At 46.7% G+C, this 21,316-nt stretch overlaps 1 protein-coding gene and 1 long non-coding RNA gene across 2 annotated transcripts in view; one reads left to right on the top strand and one right to left on the bottom strand.

The window, feature by feature from the left end:
• Positions 1 to 21,316, bottom strand: part of LOC129386126 (uncharacterized) — a 125,267-nt gene that overhangs the window by 20,647 nt on the left and 83,304 nt on the right. The window lies entirely within an intron of this gene.
• LOC126536069 (solute carrier family 22 member 13-like) lies at positions 1,813 to 5,208 on the top strand. Its single transcript, XM_050182962.3, has one exon. The coding sequence runs from the start codon at positions 1,813 to 1,815 to the stop codon at positions 4,375 to 4,377; it is 2,565 nt and encodes an 854-aa protein (XP_050038919.3). The 3' UTR covers positions 4,378 to 5,208.

The following is a 21,316-nucleotide window of genomic DNA, read 5'->3' as shown; positions in this document are numbered from 1 at the left end:
GACCACAGGTGCCAAGCATGACATCACTCGCAAGATCGTTAAAGTGGCTGGCATGACTTTGACTAGTCGTTCCCGAAAGAACGTTCAGAAAGAACAGAACTCTCGTTAAGACATTGCAGAAAAGCCCTATTGAGATACCCTGACCCTAGGGACGGCGCTGCCCTTTCAGCAGAAGAATAGAGGAAGATAAGCGTGTGGTCGTTGTAGAAGTCGGTGCTAAGAATTAGAGCCGGTGGCGTGATAGAGGTATCGAGACGCTGACTGACATCGCGAACAGTCGAGATTATGATGTCGTTGGCGATATAAAACTCAATTTTTTTACGTTTTAACACGTGTATTTTCTGAGCACCTCCTTCTATCGTTCATTAATAAACTCTAGCCCTTTATATTTGAGCAGAAATTCTCGGAATAATTTGCTTCCTCTTCTCTTTTATTATTCGCACCAATCACAAGGCTCTGCAGGAACACAGCAGTACGCCCCTATCGGCATTAATAACTCACCTAACTAAAGGTTACCTTATATTGCGCTATGTTCCGCAAAAATATATATTCGTGTATTTTATTTTAACTTGTCATGGTACACTTGAAGTCACTAGCTCAAACACATCACATAACAGTCGTTGCATTATCTGCATTTTGATAAAAGATACACAGATCCACTCGCTTTCAGTTCACTTAGGTTCTTCGCGTGAGAGTTTATGTGTGTGTTATAATTGCAGTTTGCCCACCTTTATGAACAGAAAGAGAGATATAGAGAAATTACTTTATTTAAGGACACATTGAGAACTTAGAATCAACTTTGTGAATAAATATATATAGGGAAAAAGTTACCGCACGAACACTACATTCCACAAACATTCTTGTTTAAGTGCTGAAATGGTCAAATATATTTTTATAACGTACTAAACACATATATATTTCTACAACGTTTCTAAATTAATTATCTGTCTGCCTTATACTGAAGAAGACGAAGTTGAGCTCAGAGTTAAGCGTGGCACGTAAGTCAGCAGTCTTTCTTTTGGGACGTCTTCACTGGGATACAGCCAGAGGGCTGCTTTTCTGGCAGTTTACAATTTTATTAGAGAGACAAAAAGAGTACCTTGCTGAATTTCTAAAATTACCCATAATTTCTATTATTTCATTTCTTGGCGTTAACTTATTTTATCGAAATTCTTAACAATATTTTCATTACACTTCTAAATTACAATTCTATCGTCCCACGCTCCACAATACAAACCTAGTTTCTCTCTACTTCTAACCATACAGAAAACTGCCTGCTTCGTGACCAATCCCCCATAGTGAGTACGCGCCACTGTTGAGGACACAAGACCAGACAAGACAAGACAAGTCAGCCAGAAAACAAGCGCGCAGCAAAAACGATGATGTTCATCAGCACGCAGCTTCGTGTCGTTCCTCCATGTAGCGCCAAATACAACATTTATGCAATTTGTTTTAACAGTGTGACCCCTTAATGAGATCAATTTTTTTTCCGCTGCTAACCCTTAGTATAAAACCTCCAGGCAAATACCGGTTCTTCAAGATGCTTTTAAGTATGTTTTTGCATTCACTCAATAAGCAGCGCATGAAATCTATGAGCAAATGGTACTGCACAGTAATGAAAATGAAGAGCGAGAAATGGCTCGAGTCTGCCGCGAGCCGTGTACCAGAAGAAGAAGCAACAACGAAGAACGAACAACGATACCAAGGATATGTTGACAACAACAGCAAGCTCTTCTTCACTCTGTTGAAGCCGTCGTCTTCGCTCTGAGACTTTAAGAGCGCGCTCTGCTGGTCTCGTCCACGAGCTTTACTATGTCCAAGCTGCGACGTCACGGTTCCAAGCGAAGGCGAAAGAGCGAAGGCTTCCATACGCCGCCGTGTGAGCTCCCGGTGTCGACCACAGAGGAGCCGGGCAAGCGAAGCCTGGCATGGAATGCGAGACCATCTGACCACGAGTTGCAGGCATCGTCGATGTCCTCCCCGTTCCTATCTCCGGCGTCACCTCAGTCAGACAACGCTGCCTTCAGCGCCATAGTGCCTTCGTACTTGTATTCGCCGTCTGAATCCCCGGCGCCACAGATAGAACTTCCCATTTCAGCGTCCTCTGGTGCCGCTCGGCGATCATCGTCGCATTCCTCAGCACACTCCGCTCCTGCTACGCTGCCACCGTGGTGCTCGACGCTCTCGGCGACGCGAACATCGAAGATTGGCAGGTACCCGAAGCCCAGAATTTCGGCGACGTCTCTTGCTACGCTGTCCGACACACCTCTGAGCTCGGAGCAACGCACGCTCTCGGCAAGCTCCTGTACGCTCGGCCGGCGTCTAAATAGGAAGCCGTCTTTCCCGGTCGTGGTAAAGCAGAGCGTGTCGCTGAGTGAAGTGGTGCCTTCGCAGTCTCACCCTTTGAAGACCCTTTTTGGCTCCTGGGCAACCAAAACTCGACGGATGCTGTCACCGTTGCTCGGTCGTCTCCGCCCTCCATCGGCAAACTGCAGCCCCGAAGAATTTCAGATGTCTTCGCAACATAAACGTGCCAACGCTGCACCAGAGGTCGCTCCACCACCCTGTTACGTAAGCGGAAAGCAGCCCAGGTCGGCCTCAATATCGCGTAGGCAAAGCCAACTGCGCGATAGCGTGCAGTCCATGAGCCGCAGCCAGCAATCTCTGTCGCGCACTTCGCTGAGCTTTCCACGGGATGCTTCGCCCGGACCGCCGCATGCGGTCAACAATGGGATGGCCAGTTGCTTGCGGCGCGAGAAAGCTTCTTTGCTCGTGGGCAGGAACGGTCGCTTCCAGACGACGGCGTTCCACTTCGGCTTGCTCATAGCCTTCGTGGTGCCCTTCCAGACGCTGCCGCTGCAGAGTGTCCAGCAGGATATCGACCACTGGTGCGCTAGACCCAAGAATCTGCGCAACATGTCTACAGAAGAATGGAAACGCCAGATGGTGCCACGAGCCGAGGACGGCCACTACAGCCGGTGCCGCATGTATGCGGAATGGAACGCAACCAGTGTAGCCACGGTGCCGTGCACTACCTGGGAGTACGCGCCCTCCGTATATCACTACTCCATCGTTGAGGAGTTTGGCTTGGTCTGCGAACGTGCTTGGTACCTGCCGCTGAGCTGTGCCGCCTTCGCCATGGGCGCCATCTGCGCTTTGCTCATCATGGGACCATTGGCTGACTGGCTGGGCCGAAAGCCCGTGATGCAGTTCACAGTGATTGTTATGCAAGCGGCGGTGATGGTGATTCTGTTGTTCGTCAGGCTAAACACGTTCGTAGTTATGCGTTTCCTCCTTGGAGCCGCCACAACCACACTTTTCAACACCAGCTTTGTTCTCGTGGTGGAAGTTCTAGCGCCTGAACGACGCACGCTTTACGCGATGGCAGTGTTGTTGAGCAAGGTGATCGGTGCCGCCATCGCATCCACAATGATGTTGGCCGGGTTCAGCTGGTACACGTTGCATCTGGCCAGTATGCTACCTTGCCTCATGATGCTGCGCTCCATCACGTGTCTAGTGGAGTCCCCACGCTGGTTGCTGGCCAGAGGCCGGCTGGATGAGGCCGAAACAGTCATCATGCATGCGGCTACGCTCAACGGCGAGAACATTTTCGATGTGCGCCACCAGTGGGCGCGCCAGCGTCGTGAATTGGAGCGCCCAGAAGGTACTCGCCAGAGCACTTGCTGCGAGGCAGCGCGTCTGCGGTGCCGTCTGAAGAATAATGCTATCCTTTACTTCTGCTGGTGCGTGACTGCGTGTACGTTGCAGGCGACGTGGCTGAAGATCTACCACCTGGGTTTCTATCCGCTGTCACTCATGGCCCTCTTTGCGCTGCTGTCCATCCCTGGCGAGCTGGGCGCTATGGCTTCTGCTGCGCACGTCGGCCGAAAGACATCCCTGGCTTGGGCCCTGGTCATCGCCGCCATTGCCCTCTTCGCAACTGTCGCATGGGGCGATGCGAATGTGGTCTCCAGCGCAACGCTGCTGACGCTGGCGAGCGTAGTCACGGACGCCTCGCAAGCCGTTCTCACGCTGTACACAGCAGAAGTGCACCCCACGGTGGTGCGCTGCTCCGGCCTAGCAATGTGCACGTGTTTTTCTACAGCGGCCACCATCGCCACGCCACTCGCCACATATTTTGGCGTTTTGCAGATGTCGTGGCTGCCACTGGTCATGGTGTCGCTGCTAGGCCTCAGCGCTGCCTTTTTAGTGGTTCGGCTGCCAGACACCAAAGAGCGCACTGTTCTGCCAGACGAGCTGTCGGACATACCGTTCGAGCAGACGTCGGGAATCGCTCAAGTGGTGCCTGATAACACCCACATCGTGTCACTGGAAGCGCAAAGGAGCGATAAACGCCGGACACTGGGAGAACGCTGACTGGCCTTTTTCTACGCGGCAAAACATCTTGATGGTGCATGTATTAGTGTTTTATCGTTTGAACGTCATCTTCTTTGCTAAACATTTCGTGAAGACTCTTAATGATGCACTTGTGGTACGACGAGATTTGACCTAATGCGCGGTATTCCAGGCGTATACGTTGTTTAAGAATGGTTACCCTACAAATCGTGCTGTGGTAACCTCTCGTGTTTAATGCTGATATATTGACACGCGCATCTGGCCCCTTTTAGAGTAAAGTAGAGAATAATTTGGCAATCTGCGAGCTATTCACTGACGTTTTATTTTTTTGAACCGTTGAAGAATTGCATTGCCCCGTCCCCATGGACGTACTACAAAATTCAATTCTTTCTTCCCTAATTAGTGCTTGCAATACTATGCACTGAAAGGCGGTATCCTTAATTCTACGAGTTTATGGCCAAAATGTGTCGCGTAATAACTGTCTCCGAACAAGGCCCGTGGTCATACGCTGATACAGCAGCAATTCGCTTGTAACAGCCATTCCTTTTTTTCGCAGCCCATCACCTATAAACATAATTTCATTGCACCGGTCATTCAACTGAGTTGCTGTAATGTGGACGCAGTTTGCCACCCAGGTGGAACAAGTAAATATTTGGCACCTGTTCACACCCTATACCGACATTAACACATCAGCTGGCTGGTGACGTCTAGTATATAATTGCTGAGATGCTGAAAGTTCCATTGCGTCTGGCGTCTCAGTTTGTAGATCTTGTGGCTCGTAACAAAGTAGAGCCCGGCTAGCTGTACCAGCATAACTTTTCAAGCTGCAGTGAATAAACGCCTGAGTGGGCATTGTGGACTTCAAATGCGTTCTTTATAGCCTTTGTAAAACAGGCTGCTTGAACTATGAATTACTAATTATCATAGTAACATACACAAAAACAATATTCACTGAACAAACTATATTCGCTAACCAAAACTGGCTTGTACATCAAGCTTAATTTCCCACACATTTCCTCTAAATATAGACACAGTGAGTAATAACGTTTTGAAAACAATGAAAACATGCGCACATCGTTTTTGAGCGCTTCCAGTCACACTAACAGCTTTACTTTAAAAAATATTTAATCAGGTATATATTTGCGTATCGTAAAGATTACGCCTTCCTCTCACGTCGTGGTACTTTCACGCCAACAATTTCCAATTGACGTGAAAGCAAGCAGCTCGCAGTGCGCGCAGTGGCAGGGATGTCCACTTATCTTAAGCTAAAGTCAACAACCGCCCATTTCGCATTCGGAGTACAAACTCCGGTGCTGGGGTCGAGCCTACAACCGCAAGGGAAAGGTATAACGCTGTTCGCGCAACGCACGCTGCGAACCACGAACCCGCGATCGGCTGCTTTGTGCATATGCGAACAAATGGCATCTTCAGAACAAAGCTCTGTGAGCGCTCAGTCCCTGAGCGACTCAGTAAAAAGACGACGTGCTGCAGAAGCTGCAGTAAAGAGAGCTTTGCTATGCAGTCCGTCGCCCAGCTAGGCAGCAAACCCAGACCCGGTGAAAACGAACCGTGAATTGCGATACCGTTCCACTTTTCGGGCCAGTGCGTTTCTGTATAAGACGTGATATGTTTCCCGAAGGATGGTGTTCTTTTTTTTTTTTGTCGTGGAGCGTCTGTTTCAACATATTTCGGAACTGTTTCTATGCTCAGGTGACTAAGCGGCTTTTAGTGAAGATGCTCTCCCCGCATCCCCAACGTTGCCATCCCCCTTACGTTCCTTCCTTCACTGAGGCGAATTTAGTTGTCTTTTTTATATCAGGAGAAACAATAAGAGAGTTGCCATTATCGAAGCCCTAAAAAATCTACAACCTAGATGCCCGCAACGTGTATAGTGCTTTGCGCAAAATGTACGCAAGGCCTTCCAAGTGTTGAAACGAAAACCGAAGTGACATGCGAACGCTGTAATGTTCTTCTTGTGCCGCTAAACTAGAGCATGCTATGAAAACGATATGTCCCCTCGCGGCACAACATGTCTCACGAGAAAGAGAGAGAAAGAGAGAGAGAGAGAGGAATGTTTAGTGATATGAAATGCAGAGAGGTCGGCCTGAGGTACATTCCTCTAGCCAGTTACTCTGCGCTGGGGGGAGGGGAAGAGGGAAAGAAAGATGGAAGAAAGTATATCAGCTTCAGACCTTCTGAAGTGGTAATCATTTCTGCTACCGTGCCTGCAGACAAAAACACATTAGCAAGAATATTCCTGAACCTTAAAGCAATGGTAACACTAATGCTGGGGCACAAAATTATAAATGAACAAAACCAAATGAAGCATCTGTCTAAACAAAGTACACTCCGCGATTTGAAACGGCAGCAAGATATTTTAAATAAATACAAAGAAATCAAAATAACAAGAGAGACACAAACGCAGTGTTTAGCGCCAACACTAGTTCTCTGTCGTGCAACGCCAAGAAGCTCACATTGCTGCTCTAGTTTACTTGGAGTCGCCAATAAAGTAAATCCAGCCCGCATGCTTGAACATATGTGAAGCGAAGCTATATAACTGATGCGATGCATATATAACTAATGGAAAGGATATATAGCTAATGCAAACGCATAGAACTGTGTTTATCTTTATTTTGTGCAACGTGTAATGTCATTCAATACTGATGCAAAGCACAGGTGACAACTGTGCTGTTTGTTTATATTTTACGCACTACGCCTTTCACTGTGCCGCTCACTATATATATGCACTACGCCGGTGCAGTACGCCGAAATACAATCACCAGTCCAGGCGGTTGCCCACTGCGAGACGTCGATGCAGCGACGTCACGAGGACCAAGGCGACGTGACATGCTTTTTTCGCTGGAAGAATGGCGAAGAGAGGTACGTGCAGAGAGAAGAATGACACACATATCATATAGCCTTTGTATCACGGTATACAAATATGTCAGCATATGTGAGGTTTCTATACCGATTCTGGCACAAGGGTCTATACCCATTCTGGGTATCGGCTATTGTGAAATGGGCTGCATACACAGCGGCCCGAGAAGGGGGGTAGGCCAAATATAAGGCATTTCAAGGAAGCTGTTGAGTATCATGATTAATTTCATTAAGAGGTCTGTGCGCATTACAGTTACGTATGAGGCGACATTCTGTGTGCTTTTTTTTTAAATTCGAAGCATTTCTTGCCGAACATTTGCCACTTCAACGGTATCTATCTATCTATCTATCTATCTATCTATCTATCTATCTATATATCTATCTATCTATCTATCTATCTATCTATCTATCTATCTATCTATCTATCTATCTATCTATCTTACCGCCTACATCTTGGTGCTATCATGGTCGTTTCGTTAGTTTGGTATGTACCAAATTGACGCAGTATGACAAGAGTATATGAAGAACATAAATGATAGGTCACAACATGAATGTCATGACATACGTTTCATGCAGGTCATGAAACAACCGCCTACCACTTGGTATGTACTAAAATAGACATAGTATGACAAGAGTGTATGAAGAACATAAGTTATAGGTCATGACATGAATGTCATGGCATGCATGTCATGTAGGTCATGCAACAGCCGCCTACCTCTTGGTGCTCTCATGATTGTTTCGTTAACTTGGTAGGCTTTCCGCACATGTTTCGCATAACGTCGATTCCCACAAGGCGTGGGACCTGCCGTTTTTTTTATATATATAAACGGCTGGTTTGATTACGCCCAAGAGAGACGTTCCCACTTGCACTACGTTGGAGGTCAGCGTGCAATGCTTATATCCATATATTATCAGGTGCCCTTATTACCTTTACAGACACAAATATGTTTATATATCCTGCGAGATGCTGACCTTCTGACGGACGCGATACCGTGGAGGGTTAGGCAAACAGAGCTGCGCTTAAATAAATCTCGTTTTTACAAGTTTTAGCAGTATTGTAAACAACGTGAGTGTGCCGCGGAAGAAGAAAGCGCCTTTGTTTACGCTGCGTAAATATCAGTCGATCGTTAGCTTTCACAGAATATTGCATACGGCATCCACCATTCGGGTCCGTTGTTCTTTTCTGTCAGGGTGCCCCACACTAACGCCATATTTTCGAGACAACAGGTTCGCTAACTCGACTAGCACGAGCGTGTCGGAACCAACATTAACGCGACAGCGTTAAGGAGCCCGTGTCGCAGAAAATCTGGCGTCGGCGTCCGGCATACCGCGTCGACATCCGGCGTTCGGCGTCAGACGTCAGAGGAACTTCAGTTTGGCCTAGTTGGTGTTTACTTCAATTCTCTTCCGCTGTCTCCGTCTTTATTTGCGGTCAATATGACATACGGCGTCCGACGTCATTCGGCGAAAGATTTTTGAACCACCCGTACCCAGGCCATCCATGTGACGCAAGGAATTTGCTGAACTAATTGAATTTCTCAAGATACAATACGTGGAAAAATTGTAAACTACGACACACACACACAAAACCTACAGACATGATACCTCTCGGATTGTAATTTGGCTATACGATAAAACATAATTCAGTTACGGGAAAACTCAAAGAAACCCCCTTTTCCAGCGTTTCCACAATTCACAGACCAACCGCGGCGTCCACCATCTGCGCACGCCGGCGCGTGGGTGTCTCGGGGGCCACGGAGTGGCGCGCCCGGTTCCTTGCGATATCTCCAGCTGGCGCTCGCCTCCGCCGCATCGCGGCCAACGCAAGAGGCCCCGTTCCTACCACAAAGCCCGCCTTCGTGCATAGCGTTCGCGGCCAGCGTTTCCCGGTGAACATTGCGGTTACATACGCTCAAGTTGCCGGGAAGCCTGAGAAGCAGTCAAGGATCTTTGAATGCTATCGCATTCCCCTCTTAAAGGCGAAGCTTAAGTGTCCTCCAAATTTCTAGCGTCATGATATACACAAATAAAGTTCATTGCCTGCCTGCCTGCCAGCCTGCATGATATGCACACCATGAAGTCGTAATTTAGTAAACCAGAAAGCGGTTGGTCAAATTTAAGTCCTGCTGGCGATCATTCCTAGAGACACACTGTGCATCTATCAAAATCTTTGCAATAAACATTTATGGAGCTCCCTTCCATGGAGTTTTGCATGACTCAGTGTGTGCTTCAGCACATTTCTTTTCTTTTTTTCTTCTTTTTTTATTTTGTTGCTCCCACCCGCTAGAGCATCCAGGGCCTTTCCGGCATAGACAAAATTTTTAGACATTTACACCCAGTGTCTCCGTCACCTCCAAAGCCAACTTGCACAAAACAGGATCTCAAAACATCATTTTACGCGATACAGGTGTTGTGGGTTCACTCCCTCAGTCGTTTCGATGTCTGCCGATGTATTTTAAGAAATCACAATGTGCAGTGCGAGATGTCTGTAAAGAAATAAAAATATGTATGCAGATCCAATGCACATGTCAGAATCTACGTGAAGCGAGGCATTCATGCAAGGGTAGTTAAAATGCTGTAAATTTGACCTTTTCGTTTTTTCGTCGACGGCGTAAAGGAAACTGGCGCGCGCATGTGCTCTCGTTAGTCCGTGCCACGCAATCAGACAAAACCTCGCCTTATACTTCATCATATCTCCTTTTGTATATTAAATGTACCAGCCGCTTGGCCGGTCGCTCGTTGTGGGTATGTGCCATAGTATGGAAGTCATCGCCATGATCATCAACATGCGCAAGTGTTTCGTGTTCTATCCCCCTTGTGAGAAGGTTCCGTAGTGTGAGAATCGTGGGCAACAAGACTCGGCGATCATCTAAAACAGATAGGTGGGTGCAGATTGCGCACCGCCTGCTTCGAGGTGAATCCCCTGTAATGGGTATGCGGCATATCATGGAAATCACCAACATAATGAACACGTGGCCATGCACCCTAGCAGATCTCCTGTTGTGGGTGTGCGCCCTATTAGGGAAATTATCATCGAAATCAACACGCGGACACGCTTCTTGGCCGACACCCCGTTGTGGATATGTATAGAAACCATTATAATCATCAACACGCAGCGATCTACTCAAAGTGCATGGGGCTCAAGAAGCAGTCACCCGGAGACGTAAGAAAAGCAGCAAATTAAAACGATGCTTGCGCCAGCAATTGCATAGACGCCGATCACATGGCAAAAATGAAAGGCGGCAGAGAGGGTAGGCAGGTGTGGTGTGCGCAAGTTATCAGCTGCAGAGGTACCCGCAGGATGGCCTCCTCCCGATGTCCGCACTCGCAATCGATGAGTGCTAGCCCGGCATTATGCGAGCACAACAAGCAGTCGGTGCGCGAGCGCACCCACATACGCACCCACGCGCGTCCGCATAGGTACGCCAGACAGACGTGTACATACACACGCACATGCTCGCACACAGACATGCACGCACAAAGACACGTGTTCGCTCATACGTACCTGCGCGCGCACACTTCAACAACAAACAAAAAAGAAAACGCACGCACACGTGTGTACGCTCACACTCAGAAAAGAATGAACGGAAATTTAAACGCATATAGTAGCTCATCCTTAACTCGGCTGGACGGTTCCCTGCTAAATTTTTTTCTTTTTTTTCTGGTTACCTGCAGAAGCGACACCATTATTATTACAGACGTAAGTTTGAATTGAAATCCACAGGAAAACAGAGTAATGCCGTGCTTGAACACTAAGAAAATTAGTAAGTCAGTCTAAATTGCAAGCCGCTGTGGCTCAGTGACCTGTGCTGTCTGCTATCAGAATCTTTATCGGAGGAATCTGCCTATTCGCAACGACATCGTCTGTTTAGTAGAGAGAACACTGTTTCCCTAATAAATATCATGCGGGAAAAAGTGCTCCGGAATCCGACATGTGCTTGGACAGTTATTAGGAGTATGTACACGGACAAAAACGAATAAGAATCATTCAAATAAACTTGTCTGGAATTTCTTACCTGAACAAATACTGAAAAATAAGTCCTCGCAAAATAATTTTTTTCGTTATTTGTTGGAGCACTAGCACGCAGAGATAGGAATCGACATGCCATGAGAGCAATTTCGGAGCCCGAACAGAGCTGCATTTCCTAAAGCATACAACGCATACAGCTAAACGTCACTCGGCAAAGTTACCCAAGACAAATAACGAGTGAAAGTATAGAGGTTTCTTCTTGCTGCTTCCGAGAACAGTTTAGACTAAAGCGCTGCTTTCAGAGAAGAAGCGAGGGAACCCTTATATTCGGGAGACATCTGAGCCGTCATTAAGGATGCCTCTTCGTAAACATTTTTTTTATTTTCTTTGTTTCGCAAAAGCAACAGTAGACAGCATTTCGCAATGACAACGCAAGAAACGCCACTGCGCATGCAAATGGAATTCAGTGACAGCTCTACCTCCAGATTAGCGGAAAGCAATTTAAACGCGAAGGATTGAGGCAAGCTTACGAATCTCCAAGGAAATGAAACTCGCCCTGTTGTGTTCGCTTATGCTCCTTTTCCACGGTCGTCTCTGTTACATTGTTCTTGTTTTGATAATGTAGTCTCGGGTGACAGCTTGGATGAAATAGTTTCGTCGGCTTTTATTGCAAAACCAGTATCCAGTTAGTTAGCTAAAGTCAACAACCGCCCATTTCGCATTAGGAGTACAAACTACGGTGCTGGGGTCGAGCCTGCAACCGCAAGGGAAAGGTATAACGCTGTTCGCGCAACGCACGCTGCGAACCACGAACCCGCGATCGGCTGCTTTGTGCATATGCGAACAAATGGCATCTTCAGAACAAAGCTCTGTGAGCGCTCAGTCCCTGAGCGACTCAGTAAAAAGACGACGTGCTGCAGAAGCTGCAGTAAAGAGAGCTTTGCTATGCAGTCCGTCGCCCAGCTAGGCAGCAAACCCAGACCCGGTGAAAACGAACCGTGAATTGCGATACCGTTCCACTTTTCGGGCCAGTGCGTTTCTGTATAAGACGTGATATGTTTCCCGAAGGATGTCGTGGAGCGTCTGTTTCAACATATTTCGGAACTGTTTCTATGCTCAGGTGACTAAGCGGCTTTTAGTGAAGATGCTCTCCCCACATCCCCAACGTTGCCATCCCCCTTACGTTCCATCCTTCACTGAGGCAAATTTAGCTGTCTTTTTTATATCAGGAGAAACAATAAGAGAGTTGCCATTATCGAAGCCCTAAAAAAATCTACAACCTAGATGCCCGCAACGTGTATAGTGCTTTGCGCAAAATGTACGCAAGGCCTTCCAAGTGTTGAAACGAAAACCGAAGTGACATGCGAACGCTGTAATGTTCTTCTTGTACCGCTAAACTAGAGCATGCTATGAAAACGATATGTCCCCTCGCGGCACAACATGTCTCACGAGAAAGAGAGAGAAAGAGAGAGAGAGAGGAATATTTAGTGATATGAAATGCAGAGAGGTCGGCCTGAGGTACATTCCTCTAGCCAGTTACTCTGCGCTGGGGGGAGGGGAAGAGGGAAAGAAAGATGGAAGAAAGTATATCAGCTTCAGACCTTCTGAAGTGGTAATCATTTCTGCTACAGAACAGTTTAGACTAAAGCGCTGCTTTCAGAGAAGAAGCGAGGGAACCCTTATATTCGGGAGACATCTGAGCCGTCATTAAGGATGCCTCTTCGTAAACATTTTTTTTATTTTCTTTGTTTCGCAAAAGCAACAGTAGACAGCATTTCGCAATGACAACGCAAGAAATGCCACTGCGCATGCAAATGGAATTCAGTGACAGCTCTACCTCCAGATTATCGGAAAGCAATTTAAACGCGAAGGATTGAGGCAAGCTTACGAATCTCCAAGGAAATGAAACTCGCCCTGTTGTGTTCGCTTATGCTCCTTTTCCACGGTCGTCTCTGTTACATTGTTCTTGTTTTGATAATGTAGTCTCGGGTGACAGCTTGGATGAAATAGTTTCGTCGGCTTTTATTGCAAAACCAGTATCCAGTTAGTTTTATAGGGCATTGTCCTGTCCGTTTTTCACCCGTCCCGCCGTCTGCGCTATTTCGCCATAATGTGCGTAAGGCAACTAGCTCCCCTCACAACCCTTTAGTAAGCCTATAGAATGTTGTAGGAACTTTGACGAGTGGCAAATAAAAATAAATTCTACCGTCGGCTAGTTTCAGTCGGAGGCACAGCAGCTATTGTTGCAGAAGCACTACCCCCGTAGCCTAGTGTCTATGCCATTCCGCTGCTGAGCGCGAGGTCACCTGTTCGAACCCTGCCGCGGCGACCACGTTCAGATGGGGACGAATAATACTAGAAAGATCATAGACTTGGATCATACACCAGGTGCTAAAAATTCATTCCGTACACCCACTACAGCGCGCCTCACGACCACATCGGGATTTTGGCATGTCGGAATTTCGGTGTGCAATACCTTAGGATTTAATTTATAACTAATTGCTGAAACATAGAAAACAATGTAGTGCTAAAGATTCAATTTAGAAGGTGCATTGTCGCTGTATATATCCGTGTATTTGTGAATTATGTTATATTTATTTATTTATTTATTTATTTATTTATTTATTTATTTATTTATTTATTTATTTATTAGGGAACCCACAGCGCCAAGGCATTACAGGGGGGGGGGGGGGGGGGGGTTGTACAAGAAGAAATACATACGACGCCTCTGCTCCTGGACAGTTTTAAAAGTGATAACAAAAGAGGAAAAACGAAAAAAAGGCAAAGCCCTTAGCAATGCACATCTACAATCTACAACATCAAAAAGATGTTGACTGTTTTGTTGTGGCCATACGGGATAATGCATTTACACGATGAATGTACCACCCGCTGACTAGAGACTGTGTCATTAGGCGACAGTATCGTTTGTATTTTTGAGACTTTTACGTACGTAACTGTGGAGACATTTACTTTGTATATTGTATGTACCATGTGTTTATTACGTCATAGTCTTTCTGTGAAAACGTTGCGTGATAAGTCCTGGTGCTGCTGTGAAAAGAATATTTCATATCTAATCTTGAACCCTGTATGTTGTATGAGGGAACCATTCAAGAGATAAGGAGTAGCCGGCACCTTAAATTGTGCGTCAACATCTCCTTATATCATATCAATAAAAAAAATATCAAAAAAAGGTGCAAGGTACAAAGCTCCAAGTGCGTGGTGAAATTAATTAGAGGCCCTCCACTATGGCGTCCCTCGATGCCCTTGTGTTTATCAGGACAGTAAACCTCAATAATCATGCAATCCTGACCCACCGTGGTTGCTTAGTGGCTCTATATGGCGTTGGCCTGCTAAGTACGAGGTCACGGGATCGAATGCCGGCCACGGCGGCCGCCTTTCGATGGGGGCGAAATGCGAAAACACCCGTGTACTTATATTTAGCTGCACGTTAAGAAACCCAGGTGGCCGAAATTTCCGGAGTCCTCCACTATGGCTGGCCTCATAATGAGATCGCGATTTTGGCACGTAAAACCCCCTAATTCAATTAATTTGTTTAGTCAATCATTCCCATCAATCAGTCATCTCATACGTATGTGGTTACTTCTAAGTTTGGCGGCTGCGGTGCCTCAGTGACTATGACGCTTTGCTGCTGAACACGAGGTCACGGTTTCAATTACCGGCCCGGCAGCCGCATTCTGAAGAGGATGGACTGCAACAAAGCCCGTGTACCACGCTAAAAAAAATCCAGCCGATGAAAACCACTCTGAAGCCCTTCACTACAGTGTCGTTTCGTAGGTCACTGCCCAGCTTGGGGACGTTAAAACTCCGCAAGTCCGTTTCTCTCTTTTCAATGCAAAACTTTTTTTTGCCAACCTCTCCGGGTGTCGTGACTGTGGGTGCTGCGGCCTGGCTGTTCTCTTGCCAAATAGGCCAACGAATAACAATCGAGTAAGCGCGCCACGCATCCGTGGCAGAGGCGGCGCCGGCCATGCGAGGAAATGAAACATAGTCAGTGTTATTCCACTCTGTGGAGGTCGATGACCAGCGAAGCTGTGTATAGTGATGACTTTACTGATGGAATGTATGGTGATTACCGTGTTGATTTAATAAAGACCAATACAGGTGACGTCTTGATTCTGCCGTCCTTTATTTTATTTTGTTACCATAGTGATCATCGCTTTATGGTCACTATGGTATACGGCCAATGGCTGAACGACGAGTGAGTGAGTGAGTGAGTGAGTGAGTGAGTGAGTGAGTGAGTGAGTGAGTGAGTGAGTGAGTGAGTGAGTGAGTGAGTGAGTGAGTGAGTGAGTGAGTGAGTGAGTGAGTGAGTGAGTGAGTGAGTGAGTGAGTGAGTGAGTGAGTGAGTGAGTGAGTGAGTGAGTGAGTGAGAAAAGTTTATTTCGAATCAGAACAATTCGCGTCCAGCGAGTTACTGAGCTGGGGCACCCGCCGAGGTTACGGCCTAGAGTTCTTGCCTCTCGGTGGCTTCCTCGGCCCGCTGGACTGCCCAGAGTTGGTCTTCCGGGTTCGAGCTGAGCAGCGCGGCTTGCCATCGCGCGCGGAAGCTGTCGATGGAGACTTCGCTCGCATTGTCCTGTATTAGTTCCTGGATTTCACACAGCATGCGTTCTAGCGTTGCTTTGGTGCCACACACTTTGCATCTGTCTGTTGTGTATATACCTGGATAAATAGCTTGCATTAGTATCGGGCTCTTGCATGATTTGGTTTGTAGTTGTCGCCACCGGACGGCTTGCGATCTAGTGAGTTGTGGATGGAATGGTGGATAAGTTTTGCATGTTGTAATGGTTGGTGATGTCGTTCAACCTGGTCATTCTGTCTTCCCATTCCCAAACTTCGGAGGGCCCTGTCGAGGGGTCTACGTTCGTCGCAGCCGCCGCGTTAGGGTTGCTCTCTCCCGTTGAGTCGGTGGTGTGGGCTAGTATCCATAGGATTTGGACGCATCTGTTTTCCCTTGTTGGTTTGCCTTCTCTGAGTATGTTTAGTGCGTCAGCTGAGATCCGGCCGTTCGCAAAGTTGCGTACTGCCGTCTGGGAATCGCTGATGACATAGTATACGTTGTTTCGTGCTATGGCTAACGTTAAAACCGCTTCCTCCGCCGTTTCGATGCGTGTCGTGTTTATAGTCAAGCATGTACAGCATTGCCTGTTGTGGTTAAGTACTGCTGCGGCTAAGCTGCGTTTGTGTTTGTAACGTGCAGCGTCTACAATGACCGCGTCCTTGTTCCTTTCGTAGTTCTTCGCCATGTTCTTCGCCCTGCTTTTTCTCCTGCCCTCGTGGTGTGCAGGATGCATATTCTCGCGTCAGGGGGGGTACTGTGAGTTTGGCCCTTATTTCCTTTGGTAGGTCCCGTTTGTCTCCGTGCTGTGTGTGGTAGGGGATCCCTAATTTATCTAGGATATGTCACTACCCACCGTCGTCTTGGAGAGGCGTTCGTATTGCGCTATACGTTGCGCTTCTATTAGCTCCTCTAGCGTGTTGTGCAGTCGCAGCTATAGGAGTTTCGCCGTGCTCGTGCTTAGCATGAGTCCAATCGCTTGTTTATATATCTTCCTAATCAGACCGTCTAGCTTCTTTTCTGCGGCGCGCCATCTGTGGTATGCCGCCACATACGTGATGTGACTTATGACGAACGCCTGGATGATTCTCATGACGCTTGCTTCTTTCATTCCCTCGTACCTGTTTTCGGCCGAGCATGTTATACCGGTGCTCTTTAGGTATTTCTCGACTGTTTCAACAGCTTTTTGTAGTCTCTGTTCAATCGATCCATCACTGCCATCGTTTATCCATAGCGCGAGATTTTTAGCAAACGTCAAGTCTATACATGACCAATGACGTGTAGTTGCTACATTGACATGTGTATAGCATCGAAAGCCGAGCTTATCCAGCAAGAACGACACTAATTCTTTTCCATCCAATCGGGTCAGATTGATGTTGAAATCACCTCTAATGACGATGGACAGAGTCGATGATCCAACCGAACACGTCGGTCAGAGACGTCTCAACGTCCCTCTTGGACGTAGCTGGTGGCATGTACACTGTTGCAATGACGGTGCCATCCTCCATCTGGACGCCGATCTTCACGGTCACGCTGCTCTTCTCCGTCAGACGGAAAGCGGCTACGCGGCGGTCCAGGCCCGTCGACCAACGCGCGCTCGGCGTTGGCGGCTTCCCGCCGCCTTCGAACCCGTTCCCGCTTCTGCTGACGCCGTCGCTTTTGGAGGGCAAGCTGCTCTTCCTCCGTACGCACAATACGCGTCCTGCCCATAGCATGGGCAGAAAGCAACTGCTGATAAAGTCGCTAGGCTATTTTGATGTAACAGTAAAGAAGCACACACACTGTACTTTTACGGAATACCCCCACCCCCCCGATTGCTGTCCAGACTCTGCCCCGGAGTCGAATAAGCAAAGCTATTCGATTTCTTGGTCTACGCGAACCTCTTCAAGGCACGCAGAAAAAACGGAATCCTAGCCATATACATACAGCTTCGCTGTAAAAATAGAACCAGAAAGTTCAACTTCGCGCCGCCGCGGCAATGGCAGCGGCATCGCATTAGCCTCTCTACAATGCCTCAATAAATCATTCCGTGTCACTTTCTGCGGACATTCAACAAACACAAACTCGTGTTTCCACTCTATGCAATCCCACGAAGCTTCGCTGTATATAGATTCCAGCTCGTTGGGTCAGCTGCATTTTTCTTTAACTTTACTTCGTGCATTACCTTCTTCACTCGCTGTTTATTTGAGGCACTTGAACCAGACGTCCTCGCGAATGTCATGTTGTCCTACATGAGACACTAAAAAAATGTCACTTACAGCGTTCCGAATCATGCCTCCTATGCGCTGCATGTTCGCGGGATGCGGCTTCTACGAAAAGCCAAAATTGCAGCGCTATCGACGGAAACGGCCTGGCATTGAGCCCAGCGCAACATAAGCCAGCGTAGGCAAATATGCCGAAGCTGCACTGGACATCTTCTATATCCTGCATACCGTAAAGTTTTGGCGCATCAGCGTAGCTTCCCCATAATTATAGTTTGTATTCACTTTTTGTGTCATCGCTATGCTCGTCGAAAACACTTCTAAATCAATAGACAGAAGCAGGCACCTGCGCATTGTCACGGCAAATCTTTCTTAACGGAAAAACAAAAGATCCTTCACAAATGTATGCCAATCTGGGGACATTGGCACATCAAAGACAGCGAAGCTGTACAGTTGACTTCTCACTCCTTTGGTCGAAAGTATTGTGGGAGTCTATTTGCTGGTAGCTCTTGGCAATAACTCATCACCGATGCTCTAGGCGTACGGATGTTTCGGGGCCCCCACGAAGGCCGCGTTGCTGGACAACGCCGTCATCTTTCGCAGCCGCAGCCACGTAGAAACTCCTACCTCACCTTCAACGTAGAGCCCATAAAATGCGACGTGAGAAACCACAATTTCACATTATTGGCTAGAAATGCCACGAATATAAGTTGTCTATTTGAATGAAGCATACGCAAGATAACTATTATAATACACTCATTGATTATTATGTCTGAAAGCAAATTCGGGGATTCCAATACACATAGCGCGCAAAACCTGCTCAAGTGTATCCTCGCGACCACAGTCACAACAAGTAACGTCGGCAGCCTGAAGTAATACAGCGGCTATGGGATGCACCATAGGATAACTCTGTCCACCTGAGGTTCCCTAACGTGCACCAAAAGCTCGGTACGAGAGCTTTTCACATTGCACTTCCTTGCCGTCCCGTCTCGTCCCTTTGTGCGCACAAGAAATAAGAACAATGATCAGGCGACTCCGGACCCGTAAAATTACACATATGCCACGTGCAACACAATATTTTGTCCAAAAACAAAAAGAAATATTAGAAGTACCCGTAGCGAAGATAACGCAGAAAGAGGAAACGCGAAAGAAAACGACTTGAAATATAAAATTCGTTATGTTTGTTTTCACAGTATCAGCGTAGATGTACATATTAACAAAGTTCATGAAGTTCAGGCACCGGAAGAATAGGTCGAATAAATTGTATGCAGTAACTGTTATAATCAAATTGTCTTCCCATCCATGCAGTGTCCCGACCCTTACCTTACCCTAGCGTCGTATGAAAAAGAGCTTGCCATTAAATTTTGCCACCGAATCCCGTGACCGCTTTTGAAAGCTTCCAGTCAGACGCGCAGTTCAACAGCTGGATTACATTTCCAATTGCAATTTCTCTCATGATACCATAGGATTTTCACAACCGTGCACATTGGACATTTCCAACACCCTGCACGAAACTCTTCCTCAGTTCTCTCTATACTAGCCTTCATTGCATGCATACTACATATAGTGGGTCAACCTGCAAGTTCAGAACTTCAAGTGACATTGGTCTAGACAAAGCTCCTAATGTAAGATAACATTTGAAAGTGTGCCCTCTCTTCCGCTAAACTTATGAAATCACCAACGCTGATATCAGGCTCATGAAGCCTCAAATGGCTAGTTTTATGGCTTTGAGGGTGTGTCGGTTTGCCTTCGAAGCCGTCTATGTATCTCGTTAAAATGCATGCGCGAGAGCGTCAATTCTGCCAACGAACTATTAATGACCCACTGGTCGTGGCGCGAATAGATCACATTGCCGCGGGCTCTTGTCATATCCGAACAACTCATCATTCATCCTCGTTCGCGGAAGACTAAAGTTATGCACAAGCCCGCTTATATAGTTGGTACAAGTCCGCTTACAGAGTTGGGCTAATTGGCGGGCAGAGACCATTTGTAAACATCTTACACCTAGCGGTGCGACACGCCCGATCATCTATTCACTGAAAAAAGCTGTACAACATTATTGCTCTGCCACGATATGCTTATTTAAACACACGGTGGATTAATATTTCCCGGCGCACAGTATAGATTTAGGCATTCGTTAACCACACCCGTCACTGAGCGTTGTATGTGCTACTACAGCTGCGTTAAGCATGCAATCAATTCATAGCCGAAAATTCAACCAAACAATGTAAGTGCGCTTTTTGCCAAACATTTTTTTTTTACTTTTGTGATTACAGTAACTTTGCTCCACGCCTGCATTAAGGAGAACACGCTAACAACCGGATGCTCATCTTCAACCACCAATTCAACCCCCAAACAGACGTTCGAAAACCATGCACCTGTACAATAGGCCACCTTCCATAATATAAACTTATGTTGCGCGCCACCGACTAATATAAAATATTCAACATGGCGAGCTTTGCGTTTTTTTCCTGAAACATATTATTCCTACATTCAATTTTTGGGGTTTCCATGAACAGGCGCATATCAATGACTCCTTGACATACAATCTTCTTTCCAAGTACACCGACCACCACAGCGTTTGCTTCTTGTTTTCGCAAATATATCAGTAGGAGATGTAAACGTTCCCATGCCTAATCTCGGCTGCAACATCTGCTTGCCGTCCTGCTTATTAAGAAAATGAAAACTTTTCTCTGCTGCGGCTCAATACTTGAATACTAGCAGTGAAGTATTTTTCACAATCTCCCCTTATTGTTACCTATTTGGCATCTGAGTAATCCAAACACAGGCACCGTGATTATGCTTACAGACCTTTTTTTACAGCCCTTGGCTATTCAGCGCTCATCAGAACAAGTTATCATGCCGCACCAGATTGTTCACGCGTCCTCTGTCATATATCAGCGCCAATTTCGTTGACAGATTACTCCTCTGGCATAACACGCCCCATTCACCCACTAAGCATTGTTCCATTTATGTCACCATGTCGATGGTTTCAAGTATTCCTTTTCCCCAGCAAAGCATAAAAGGTACGAACAAACTGGATGGATCGCTTAGATATTAGCGATTCAACCAACATGCACAAAAAATTGTACAACACATTGTAGGCTAGTTTTCTATTACATATGTTACTGGTTGTGCTCGTACACTGCCCTGAATTGTTTTTGTGGGAAATATTTCTTACATATTACATGCACGTGATTTGTGCCTTTTCGTTCTTTCTCTTATTGTTCTTTTTATACCGCCTCCTGCTATGTCTCTCTTCCGATACAGAAGTATGCGCAAATAAATAAATAAATAAATAAATAAATAAATAAATAAATACAGCGTTGGGCA

The sequence above is a fragment of the Dermacentor andersoni genome, chromosome 4 (assembly GCF_023375885.2).
Source record: "Dermacentor andersoni chromosome 4, qqDerAnde1_hic_scaffold, whole genome shotgun sequence".
Lineage (NCBI taxonomy): Eukaryota > Metazoa > Arthropoda > Arachnida > Ixodida > Ixodidae > Dermacentor > Dermacentor andersoni.
The sequence above is the reverse complement of the archived record's forward strand: the minus strand, read 5'-3'. Positions and strand labels throughout refer to the sequence as shown.